A 12,098-nucleotide genomic window follows, 5' to 3' on the forward strand; every position below is an offset into this window, starting at 1 on the left:
TCTTGGAATTTTGAGGACGCATCGCGGAGCTTGTTGCAGGTAATAGCGCAATGAAGACGTCGTCGGGATATAGGGTTGAAGGACTCTGAAGAAGATTGGAGGAAGTGATGCGGTGATCCAGCGTCGTGGTTGAGCGAAGCCTCAATGTGGGGTAATGGGAAGTGAATATATACGCGAGTTTCAAACGCATCGGTCATCTCAAGTCAGGCCAGACTTCCAGAGCTCTGGTGACCCAGGTCCACCGAGTCAGCTCCAAAGCGTTCGTTTACAGACCTCTATGCGGCGCCAGACCTACGAGAGACGTCAACGTCATCCCCGCGACCTAGCGTCGGGGGCTACTATGCACTCATTACTTTGATCGAGGAAGGAGATGACGGAACGGATTGGGAAACACTCATATCAAGTACGATCGCCGGCTTGTTGGTTTTTACTAGAAGATGCTAACAAACTATCTTGTGTCAAGCAACAAGCGTGTAGTGCCTGTACATCATACATCCCGATACAAACTTCAACGCCACATCTCAGACTTCTGCCAACATCGCACTGGACACAATGCGACCAAGAAATCAACACTTGTCCTAGCTCCCGAAATCTGGCCACATACTCTACATGTCCTCTAGGCCAACAAGACTTCCTCCTACCTGTTCCTGGTGGACCGCCTCGGCTGTCTACGTACCGTCGAAGGCGAAGGCTCCTTCGTTTTGTCTGCAGGCTTCGGCACATGCTTGCGGAGATACTCGTCATAGTCCCTTCGTGCCTTCATCGCATCCTCTAGACTCACCACCTCAGCTTCTTTGTTGCCGAGTTTCGGTAGCCCTTTGTTGTAAAGTGGAAGCGCTGTCTCGTATTCTTCTCTGGTGTCGAAGGAGAAAGAACGCCAAAGACTGTCTCTTGACTCCTTGATCAAGTGCGAACGGAGCTTTTCGAGGTCTTCACGGTACATCTGTAGTGCGAGGTCTTCGTCAGGCGCTGACATGTCGCTCAGCATGGAGGTGTCGTCGAGGCCATGGATAGGATCGTCTTTGGGGTTGGCTTGGGGAGCGTCTTCGATGCTGTCTTCAGCAGCGCCTTCAGCACTGTCCTGAACACCGTCCGCAATACCATCTTCATCGTCATCTTCCAAAATGTCTTGAGGTTTGATGGGAAAATCTTCGCTGCCTTCGTCTTCAAGGTCGTCTTTCAAACCGTCTCCGAGATGATATTCGAAATCGTCTCCATCAACATCTACGAGGCGCTCCTCGAAACCTTCAGCGAAATAGTCGTCAAGTTCTATCGGCCATGCACCCTCCGCGGCTAGTGAGAAGCCGGCGTCTCCAACGCCCGTTGGCGCTGCGAAGCCCTCGTCGACCCCAGGAAGTCCGGTTCCCAGTTCAGAGCTGCTGCTTGAGGGCTCATCGACAGGTTGATACTGGTGGCCATGCGGGGCCTGAAGACGGTGGACCTTGCGATCGGGGCGTGCACGAGGCTGAGGACGCTGTGGCCCTGTCGTGTTGGGTGTTCGACTGAGCGTCTCGAGCCAATTACTCCGCGGCTTTGGTGCTTTGGTATACCAGTGTGACGGACCGCCGAGGTCGACTGTAGGCTCATCAGGTACCTCTTGCCAGTTGGTAGCCGGCTTGAAGTTCCCGTCGCTACCTCTCACAAGTGGCGTCACTTCCTTGATGTCCACGAACGGCTTCACCCTCGGCTTTCCTGTACCACGCTCGTAATGGTTGCGCGTCCGTTCGTCCTCCATCTCGTCGGGATATTTATCGTAGTACGCCAGCGCCCATCGCGAGAGTGACCATTCATCGTGGTCAAGGCCAGTGCGATCTAAGTCGCGCAGCCAAAACCGTGGTCTGTCTTCTCGATAATTGAACTCGGCTACCGTGACTCCCCAGCGTTCAGCGAGGCCCTCGTAGTAGCTTTTCGTAAAGAGACCGTCCTCGGAAGGCTGCGGGGAGGGACTGCGGCGGGCATCCGGCGGTTCGCGTGCAACGCTCGGGGGGGCTGTATTGTCCTGGATATGTTGTCAGTGTCTGCAAAATGTCTCCGGCCATTTCTACGATACCTTGATTGAGGGAGCGTCCAGCGTAGGGCCTTGGATTGGGGGATACGATACCCGCCTTGTACCCTCCATTGTTGCGACTGACATGAGATGCTGTTCCCCAGTGCGAGTGGAGGTAAGTATGCGGACAATCTATCTGGGGTCCGTGTGGTCTCTGCTAATCTTCTCGACAGTGAATTATAATGTTTCGGCTGCTGACTTTTTACCCCTGGAGACGAGTATGGCATGTTGCACATGACGAAATGCCTTACCAGCCTCTGAGTGCAGCCTCTAGAATCTCATGCGTACTTGACGCTACGTGAAGCACGAGGACACGCGAGTTGGACGATCTTACGGCTCCACCGTTTGCGAAGCATGCATGTTTATAAGGCGCTCAAGTCGTCCGCCCATCAATACTTCGGCCCTTACGGCCATTGCGATGACCTACATCGCCGTTTTAATGTGCAGTACTCATGAGCGTCAGGTCTAGCAAACCATATTCATCGATTTGAGAAGATGCCCGAGTTTCTGCTTTGATCACAACGAGCTCTTAGTGGATAAAGGAAGTACACATTAGTTTCGAATAATCATTGTTTCATTAGCAGCTAAAGGAACAGTAACGTTGTGTAGAGGCTGTTGCGGGTAGTCTGCGTACTGGGAAAGACAAGCGAGTCGCGAAGTTTGTAGCACGATTTGGCAAACTTCAGCACGGCACGCGTCCCTATCATCACGTTCCTTGGTCACTGAGGGTCGGCTTTGACATCTCGGCAGCTCGCGTAAGGAGAGATGGGATGAGAAACTTTTCCGAATGCCCGACTATACACCAAGTCGCTATAAACTTTTACGCTTCTGCGTCACGCCCCCTGGATCAAGTTGTTACTATACGAGAAAAGACGCGCAAGTCTCTAGTCATGTATGGAAACCGAGGCAAAAGCTTTGAGCCTCTTCCGTTCTCGCGACCGAGGGCGCCATGATGGTGCATACACAGTCTCTTCACCACCGTCGAGATTCCGCTTCGTGCGCGGTCCACGCAAGCTCTCAAGTGCCTCCCGATTGTTCTTCGTCAAACCCTCGAACATCTTCCTGCTATGTTCATCTCCCAGGTTCAGGGAACCTCCAATGGCCGAGCATGCATTGGCAAGGGCTGCGAGGTCGTTCATGAACACATAGCGGGCGAGGAGTGTCTGGACTGTGGAGAGCCGCATCACGGAGACGAATCCGATTTTGTTGTTGGCCAGACCCCGGATCTCTGTCGTGTTGAAGCTTGGAGAAGCCTTCACACTATCCTTCTTCTCGTCTTGCAGGCGTTTGATGCATTCGTCGATGAGAGGGGCACGCTGGAGCTCTTTTGTTCCGGCCGGACAGGTGGCGTGGAAGATTGGCGATGTTGACACAGGTGGAGAGAACGCGCCAACACCACACGCGGCGAGGACGTCATGGCCTATAGCCTGTGCCAAGTACTTGGTGTTGGGGCCCGTTACTTCTGGACAGTGTTAGAAATGTAGGGCGGACGAGTATGGTACCTCTGTATCATACCGGGTGGACTTGCTGTGTCGCGAGTCGGCGCTTGATCTATGCTGATGATAGGCCTTGAATGGCAGTTGGAGGTAGACATGACGCTTTGCATTTTGGTTGCCGAGTATTGAAAAGGCGAGTCTGTCGCGAGCGCTGTTGACGACGTGTAAATTATCACAATTGACTTGCCTATGCAGTCTCTTGGGTGGTAAGAAGAGGAGATCACATACGAGACTAACGTTCGGCCTCTTTGTAAATCGAAGAATGATCCGGTGACGCTGTCTGTGCTCCAAAGTCGCCTCGAGATCAAACAATTGCCTAGCGCGCTCTCGGCGCGCCTGAAAAGGATACCCCGTTATATGAGACGCAAGCGACCAATAGGCGATCACGGAGGTGCGGAAGATAGCTTTACGTATGCGAAGTTTTAGATGCTCAGACTCTGCTGGTCAAGTGAGTACACGGCCTGTGACGCTAGAGGGTATAAGATAACGAGCAGTAGAAATGAACCCCAAAGACATCAGGAGATATAGTTGGTCAGTAGTCACATTCTATATAGACGTACCCCCTTGAACGAAGAGAATGATGTATCTAGAGCATGGATCTCCGAGTTTCATCAGGCACAGGATTTTGACCACATCTGCGACGAACTTTCCTTATGGCACAGTATGACTCAGCCAAGAAAAGACATCAGCTAAAGAAACCTTGGTCTCGTGCTTATGAACAGGTTCGAAAGGCGGGACGTAGCGACGACGTATCGGCTCAGTGGGCCTACCCACTGGTTGCGGAGGAGGTGCCAAGCATTGTTTGGCTACGATGTGCCTCAGTAAAGCGCTGTCTTCGCGTAGGAGGTCTCTTGTTGAGCTAGATACCGCCTGTACGTATGCATTTCACTACGAGGAGGGGTTGTTTGGGGGCACAGACCTCGACTGAGTGTCCAGCCATATCTTTTACTTTGCAACTCACAACATCTGGACCAGACCCCGCTACGCCCCCTCTAGTTCATTTTCAAGATATCTACAGCCGCGAACAAATTCCTGCATGAGAATCGCACCCATTCTACGAGTGTAGCGCAGTGTCATTGCGACTAACACCGCTCGAACGAACGGCGAACTGCCCAGAGACGGATCTTGATACAACAAGAATTGTATGCGCTACGATTCGCGAGAACATGAACTCAAAGACTAACAGTTACGGCAGATATGGTTCCTATCACATCGCTGAATCAAGTATAGTGTGATCCAATGGCTTTCCACCCAAACGCCTTGACTGGCTTCATCGCCGAGACTCCCACCTCGAGGATAAAGCCAATACTCACGAGAGCCATGATCGAAGCCGACGACCTTTGCATGAACCACCAGAGCATCGCACCGCTCTTAGCAAGTATCTGGAAGTACAGCTCTAGTTGTGTTTCTTCGACACCCACAGCTGTCGAATTGGCTGCCGGCCACCGTTACTGGCTGCCATGCGGATGTCTAGCGGAGGAATGGATAACCTTCTTCACCTTCGCCGAGGGATGGCTCGATTTAGCGCCGCCTGGAGTAAGGTCGGCCTACGAGGAAGACCTGGTCGACAACTTTGGAGTTTGGCCGAGCTTCGGGAGGACCATGCAGGATGAGACCAGTCTGTCCACCAGTTATGATTGGTCTCCGCCAGGAGAGTTATCTGAGCAACTTGCTCCCCGTTGCTCGCATTCTCAGCACTTGACCCACTCACAGACCCCGCGAGTTGCCGAAAAGACCCCATACCCCGACGTCGCCAGAGACCCTTCAAACGGGACTACGCTCAAAGATGGATATGGTCAGCCTAACTTGGCGCGCCGTAACATTACAGACACAACCGGGCCGAGGAAAGGTCTGCTCCTGGGAAAACTATCAGAGACCAGTCCTCATGCGCTCCGCCAGTCGTCTGCGGCTCCGGCAGGCTTGTCCGTCCAGTCATTCCCGTTCCCGGCCGTTGTCGCCCCCCAGCGCTTGTCGTCCGCTCATCCTACACAGCATGTACCTCAAGCACGCCCACTGTTAGCACCGGCCCAGTCCGCACAACAGGCGTCTCAGGGAAACATGCAGCCAGCATCGGCTCTAGTTCCAGGCCCTCATCAAGGTCAGCACTCTGTCGCCCAAGTGCCTGTGTTTCCTTTGCGGTCTATACGCAGCGGTGCAGCTGCTTTCGAGCAAAACCCGGCGGCTCCGCCAGTTTTCCATCAGCTGCTTCAAGCAAAGGGTATTATCACCGCGGGCTTCCGACCAGGAAGTGAACTTCCACCGGGTAACAATAACACCGCGTGGAGTGCTGAGCGTATTCGAGCATTTGTGGAGATCGAGGGTAAAAGCATCCAACGACTACCTTCTCTTGCATTTTCAGTACATGGCACTGAGATGACCAACTTCCGGACACCTGCATCCGTTGACATGCGCTGCTGCCCTTTTGAGACGTCGATTGAGGAGATGTTTACGGCAAGTGCAACATCCGTGTGATTCAACCACATTAGCAAATCACTAACAACGTGGCAGTACTTTCCAAACAGCTGCACATCCACTCGCGAGACGTGTGTCCGGGCGATGCGTCATTGGAGACCCATGGACATATCCCGCTACATTGTAAGTGTGGCTTCAAATCTTGGATTTTGACAGAAGACTAAGCTAATGCCATTCTCACCAGAACTACGCACACGATACTCAGACACCGGGAATCTGTAGTCGTTCGAAGATCTCGTATCATTTTAAAGCCGCTGAAGAATGGCAAGAGGAGCATCCAGACTTCGTTCCCACCGCCTCCCTTCGCAACGTCAGCAGAGACAGCCTCTTGAAAGGCGAGAACAGGATACTGCACGACTTCTTCCTTTACAACATGGGTGATGGTGTGGCTCATCCACCTGCTGGACGTCAAGCGCAAACGTTGACGCGTGTCATCGAGCACGTTCGAAGGGTCACCGGGGATCGCCACGTTCGGCTCAGTCAAGCTGCTGTATACGCGAGGCGGTACAACATCACAGTACCGGTTCATGAGCAGATGAACTTCACAAACCTAGCTGTGGAGGACCAGTTGCCGTCGCCCGCGAGGCTTTTGGCGATGAAGGCCGACTACTGGAACAAATTCGGTGACCACCCGTAGTTTGGAATCGCCGATGAGACAGACGAGCGGGGAGTCGTTGGCGCAAGAGCCGCGCAAACAGGTTTGTTGAGTGTGCCTTCGGACGTTCAGTAAAAGGTTGTCGGCGTTGGACGCGGGGCAGCCGATTCCAAGATTGATTGCGAAGTTTGCCGCCAAGCTTGCCCCTGTCCATAACTAGTTTAGCGTGGGATGAGCCTCATGTGCTTCCAGCCGAATAGCTGCAACCACCTCATCTTCGCTCATCCATCATGCGACCACCATCACTCGCAACAATCTTTATCAGACCATGGAACTCATTGCTCGTTGTGATATATGCTGCGGTGCTCGAGCAATCAAAGCGTAGTAGGTAATCAGGAATAAGGTTTGCGACGGCTCATGAGCAAGAATCTGTGATTCCATGATTAATACCCATATCAAGTCTTACCCTCGCCTCAAGCTTGCGTCCATTCATCACGTACCGACTGCAACTTTGAAGCCATTTCTTTCTCCGCACATTCTTTGCTATCGCGTATACCCTCACTATGCCGGCAAGCACAAAGCCTTCGTGTAGGCTCCATGACACGGTCATGTGTCCATTCAAGTTTCTGTATTTTCGCCACCTGTCATTTGTGCTCGAGCATGCGACTCACAGTTACTTCCCGAAATGGATTAGAGCGTTCTGGCGTTGCGCGGACGACCTCTTACCCCCACCAAGAGCAGATGGCCTATGGGCTCATGCGAACGCCGAACTCTCGAACAACTCAACCCGGTTGACAAAGCTCTCTACTCATTTCTCCTTTGCATAGCGCTTTCAGCCTCGGCTCAAACATTTCTCATCTTCTTACGAAGTTTTGTGTAACATGGATGCGCCGGACAGTTTTACGACGAGTAACGGAGCCCGAAGTAAGCTTCCAAATCGCGATTTTTGTTCCTACTCACACGCACTCCAGACCCCCCAGGCAATGCCATGGTGTCTCACCCATATGGAAATCGACCTGTAGTGTCCATGTCGGCCCCGCGCGGCGTCACGTCGCAGACGGCGAACGAGGTCGACCGTAGCGCCCAGCGAGAACAACCACCTTTTCTTGCAGACCTTCCTTGGAACGATCCCGCCGTGACGTACACACCTGCACACTACACGCGTCGAAATCTGCTGCAGGACCGGCTTTTGCAGAGCAACGAATATCATCGCCGGCGAGTCAGGGCAGTCATTGAGTTCTCCAGAGACTTGTTGATGCAGCTTGGACAGAACCAGGACGATGACGACCTGATACTATACAAGATATCCAAAGATCGCCTTCACGACGCATGGATTGATATCTTCCTTACAACGCCTGACTACTATCTGCAGATGGCACCGGCTGAGATTCAAGAAGTATACCATGAGCAGATTACATCAATGTCAAATGGGGTAAAGATCAACGAGGAGTATACCTTGGGTCGACCGAGAAAGCGAAAAGCTTCTGAAACTGAGAGCGGGGCTCAAGTACTTCGCACAGCTAATGCAGTCAACAATGCAGGAGGACAAGTGTATGAGTCTGGTAAGCGACCCCACCACGAGATCTCCGCACTGGCAGAAGGATCACAGTCTCAGCATCACTCGTCACTACCCTCTGAGAGTCTACTTTTAGCTTGTTCGTCGCGGGAGCTTGACCGCATCTTAGACATGTTCATGCCAGCTCTGAGCGCTCAAGTTGCTATCCCCACGCATGATCCGATAGCGTCTGCGCCAGAGCCGGCGCTCAACACGATGGCGGTCGCACCAGCAGTGGTAGTAGCACCTCCAAGTCAGCCTGTGGTCCCGGTAGCTATTCCTCCAACGGGCGTAGCCCCCCAGCCTGGCTTAGCAGACCCCATTGCTGCTTACATGGCTGGCAACACCTCCAGGAACACACAAGATATCGCCGGTCAGGGATGTACAGGCATTGCAATGTCCCGTGGTCAGATCCGTGCCTTTTTCGAGATCCAAGGTAGACCATTGGCCAGCCTTCCACCCGCGGCCAACTCCCACCATCGTCATGAGCTGAGGGGTGTGGCTCCACCAAAAACGGTTGATCCTACTTTGATCAACTGTGTCACGACTGCGCAGGAAATACTCACTGTAAGTCTACTGCTCCGATCTGAAGAGCGCTTACTGATACTTGATCAGTTTCTTCCATTTCAGACCGTGAACTACGAGCTATGGGACCGCATTCGGAAGTCCTGGGCCCCAAAGGCGATCGCTGATTCAATAGTGAGTTACTGAATCTCTTTCCAGAAGTCACACATACAAGCTTATGCTTACTTAACCAGGCCTATGTTCGTCAGCTACGCTCAGGTAAGAGCTTCCACCGGACGACCTTCCACCACTATCACGATAACCGACCGGAAGACATACCAGAGCATACTTTCACCACGAACGTACCTTCAAACATGTCACCGAGAGGGAAACTGGACAAGAGTGCCCGCACCTGGCCTCTTCACGACTACTTCCTTTACCATCTGGGGGACGGAGTAGTGCATTACCCCGCTGGTCGCAACGCACAGCTCATGACGCACTGCGTTTGGCATGTGCGGAATGTATCCCATGACATGGATGTCAAGATGTCGGAGATCGTTCAGTATGCAGCGAAGCATGGCATATCCGTTCCCGCCGCTGATTTGATTCAGCCGGACACAAACGTGGTGTTGGAAGACACGCCTTCGCCGGCCTTCCTTGCTATGATCCACAACAATTTTGTGAGCAAGTATGGTAAAAGTTCTGGTGGCATCTAGTAAACTATACCAGATATCGGGGACGCGATTTCGTGGCGACCCAGTTATACGAACAGGAGATGGCTTTTCTGTTCAACATTTGCTGTGGTGTCCCACATCAGTGTTCAGGAACGTTTCATTCGCATGACGGACCGGACGCGGATGCTTGGGTTTTCTTCCCCTTGACCTTTCCTTTGGATACAGAGCTATGGAAATGCTACACAGGAGCTGTTTTGGCAGACTGTGACGCGGAGAGTGATGATCAGACGGCGATATTCGACACATCAAGTAAAAGTCATGGTGCATTTTACTTTGCTGCCTACGTAATCCCGTATAGTAATACAATTACTCTCCTGACCCTAGCTAATGATAAACGCTGGATCCAAGCGCGTGTGCACGTGCTGTATCTATTCACGTGTCGGTGGGGTTATATACTAAAACCATATGACCGACAGACCCTCTTGACATTACCACAGCTCCAACATCGCCCAAACAAGAGCAAGCGACATTATGAATCAGAATGACGGTAAGCTGCCTCAGTCGAATACCCGTTTAGCTTGCTTGGGGTTCAATGTACTAATTACGGCCGTCACAGACCTCGCGAATAGTGCGGCGTCTCCTTCAGGTGGCTCAGGCTACACGCTGAGTCACATCGTCAGTCACGGCGGTGATAACCCTGCTCAAGTCCAAGACTATCAGCGGTCAGATGAACTGACTCGCAACGGACTGCGCGCTGAGGCAGCGTTCAATACACCCATGGTCCAGCTGATCATCAAGGACTTCTGCGACTTGAGCGAGCGACTGGAGCAGATCGGGGCCATGGTTCCCACACAGAGTGGCCTACATTACTGGGTTAGCGACTCCGCCAACGGAAGCGGTATCATCGTCGCCGAGTGTGTCGAACTCTTGAGGTACGCGCCCGGATACACCGTGCGCGTTCCGCGTGACGTGCGATTAGCATTTGAAGCCCTCAACACCCTCGAACTCGTAAACCAAGCTATGTATCACAGCCTCTCGGGGTATCTACGATACCTCGAAGCCCAACAGCCGGCGCAGGCTCTCCAAGCTTACCAACCACCACCACCACCACCTATACTACTTAAACGCCAGGACCAGATCGTTGTACCGCAAGGACCTAGAACATCCGGCGTTCGTTCCAGTGGTTCCGCTGGTATCCATCGGTACGAGTGGCCAGAGTCTCGTAAACTTGCCTGGCTTTGCATCACCCCACGTATGGTTCTACCTGAGAAGGCTTTAGAATCCTCATACTGTTCATTCAACAGCGTAGCGCTATGGGATCATGTTGACGTCCGACTGATTGGACCCAATATCGAGGTGACTCTTGTGGAGATCGCTGCGGTGGGCTACTTAATCCATCCCCTATGCGCGCAAAATGAACTGACGAAGGATGCAGTTCTTTCCTCGAGCAGCCTCATGTTGGAGGGCTATCTGGAAGCGCTTCGAAGCGAGCGGATGGAATCTTCATAAGCTGCGTGAGCTGATCGTCAGTACTTACTGCCTCTGTCTTCAAGAACCTTGCTAACGAATCTCAAAGTTCTACTCCCGCCAGCTTAGTGTAGGCGATTTACGGGCCCACTCCGCCGGCAGTATGAAGAAGCATCGACGAGATGCTCGTAGTCACTCTTGCGCCGCCGCCGGTATTACGCTCTCTGCGATCAATACCGATCGTGTGAACTCAACTACCGAGTTCTGCGATCTTCGCGACTGCTTCCTTGTCAGCCTGGGCGACGGACTAGTATACTGGCCTGGAGGAGCTGATCAGGGGGTGCTGACCCTTGCTGTCTGGCACGCTCGTCGACGCGGCCATAATAACGTACGACTATCTCAACTTGAGCGTTACGTCGAACAAGTACAAGAGGAAATGGTTGAACTATATGGTCCTCTTCCACAGCCTAGTCCCCTTAGTCTCTATCAGACTGATTGGCAGGCGCTGGAGCGAATCTTTCCACAGCAGACTTACGATGCGACTCGGGTTCATGATCCAACGTACGATGTCGTCCGAAAGTGGTGGGCAGCGGGACGGTATTTTCACCAAGACTAAAGAAGTCATGACCGCAAAGACCCTTCAGGAAGATGTACATAGCCAGCCAACAGGTCTTTCTATGCCTGGCTGATTGATGATCATAGCTGGCGAAAGGTCATGTTAGATATCCAGAGCTGTGCCTACAGCTTACGCTGTGTTCTTGGCGCGATGTTACATGTTCTATGTCTTCCCACTAAAGGCCTATTTTATCAGTGTCTCTCTTACTGACAATATGCACATTGCTACCCATTCCAGTAAGCATTGACGATGTCAAAATGAAACTAAGACTAACCTCGTTGGATGCGGAGCTTCACTACGCAGCCTTTTCAGATTGGTTCTCGTACTAGTGTGTTTCTTCCAGCGCCCTTTCTGGCCTGTATGATACCCGAGGCAAGAATCTGGCTCGAACTCTGCCTCCTCTCCAACTTTACAGACTTTTGCCAGGCCCTATACGGCGGAAGAGCGATGCGTAAGTTGACACCCCTTGTCTGAAGGTCATGTATTGCGTCAATATACGCAGCGCCTGCACAATGTTGGTAAAGCTCATCACAGCCCTAACTCGAGATCCACAGCGCCTCGCAGAGACACCTATGACGGGTCTCTAGACCTCTTCCAGCGCACAATGCTCGGTATACCTAGCACAACAATGTCGGAGGACTGCTATGTGAACGCAGTTGCCCCTCCAGGGGA

The 12,098-nt window shown here is 52.5% G+C and overlaps 5 protein-coding genes across 5 annotated transcripts; 3 read left to right on the forward strand and 2 right to left on the reverse strand.

Moving 5' to 3' along the window:
• Positions 1 to 605: 605 nt before the first annotated feature.
• J4E86_003769 (uncharacterized protein) lies at positions 606 to 2,119 on the reverse strand (the record flags this gene model as incomplete). The annotated part of the gene is made up of 3 exons (XM_051444321.1): positions 606 to 641; positions 677 to 1,999; positions 2,051 to 2,119. 3 exons carry the CDS (start codon positions 2,117 to 2,119, stop codon positions 606 to 608), a joined length of 1,428 nt encoding a protein of 475 aa, XP_051303946.1.
• Positions 2,120 to 2,931: 812 nt separating this feature from the next.
• Positions 2,932 to 3,653, reverse strand: J4E86_003770 (uncharacterized protein; the record flags this gene model as incomplete). Its single annotated transcript, XM_051444322.1, has 2 exons — positions 2,932 to 3,509; positions 3,563 to 3,653. 2 exons carry the CDS (start codon positions 3,651 to 3,653, stop codon positions 2,932 to 2,934), a joined length of 669 nt encoding a protein of 222 aa, XP_051303947.1.
• Positions 3,654 to 6,117: 2,464 nt separating this feature from the next.
• J4E86_003771 (uncharacterized protein) lies at positions 6,118 to 6,652 on the forward strand (the record flags this gene model as incomplete). The annotated part of the gene is made up of 2 exons (XM_051444323.1): positions 6,118 to 6,138; positions 6,200 to 6,652. The coding sequence occupies 2 exons, from the start codon at positions 6,118 to 6,120 to the stop codon at positions 6,650 to 6,652; spliced, it is 474 nt and encodes a 157-aa protein (XP_051303948.1).
• Positions 6,653 to 7,637: 985 nt separating this feature from the next.
• J4E86_003772 (uncharacterized protein) lies at positions 7,638 to 9,385 on the forward strand (the record flags this gene model as incomplete). Its single annotated transcript, XM_051444324.1, has 3 exons — positions 7,638 to 8,732; positions 8,781 to 8,864; positions 8,924 to 9,385. The coding sequence occupies 3 exons, from the start codon at positions 7,638 to 7,640 to the stop codon at positions 9,383 to 9,385; spliced, it is 1,641 nt and encodes a 546-aa protein (XP_051303949.1).
• Positions 9,386 to 9,874: 489 nt separating this feature from the next.
• Positions 9,875 to 10,852, forward strand: J4E86_003773 (uncharacterized protein; the record flags this gene model as incomplete). Its single annotated transcript, XM_051444325.1, has 2 exons — positions 9,875 to 9,890; positions 9,960 to 10,852. 2 exons carry the CDS (start codon positions 9,875 to 9,877, stop codon positions 10,850 to 10,852), a joined length of 909 nt encoding a protein of 302 aa, XP_051303950.1.
• Positions 10,853 to 12,098: the final 1,246 nt, after the last annotated feature.

This window comes from Alternaria arbusti (genome assembly GCF_024043155.1).
Source record: "Alternaria arbusti strain BMP 1465 chromosome Unknown scaffold_4, whole genome shotgun sequence".
Taxonomy (NCBI): Eukaryota; Fungi; Ascomycota; class Dothideomycetes; order Pleosporales; family Pleosporaceae; genus Alternaria; species Alternaria arbusti.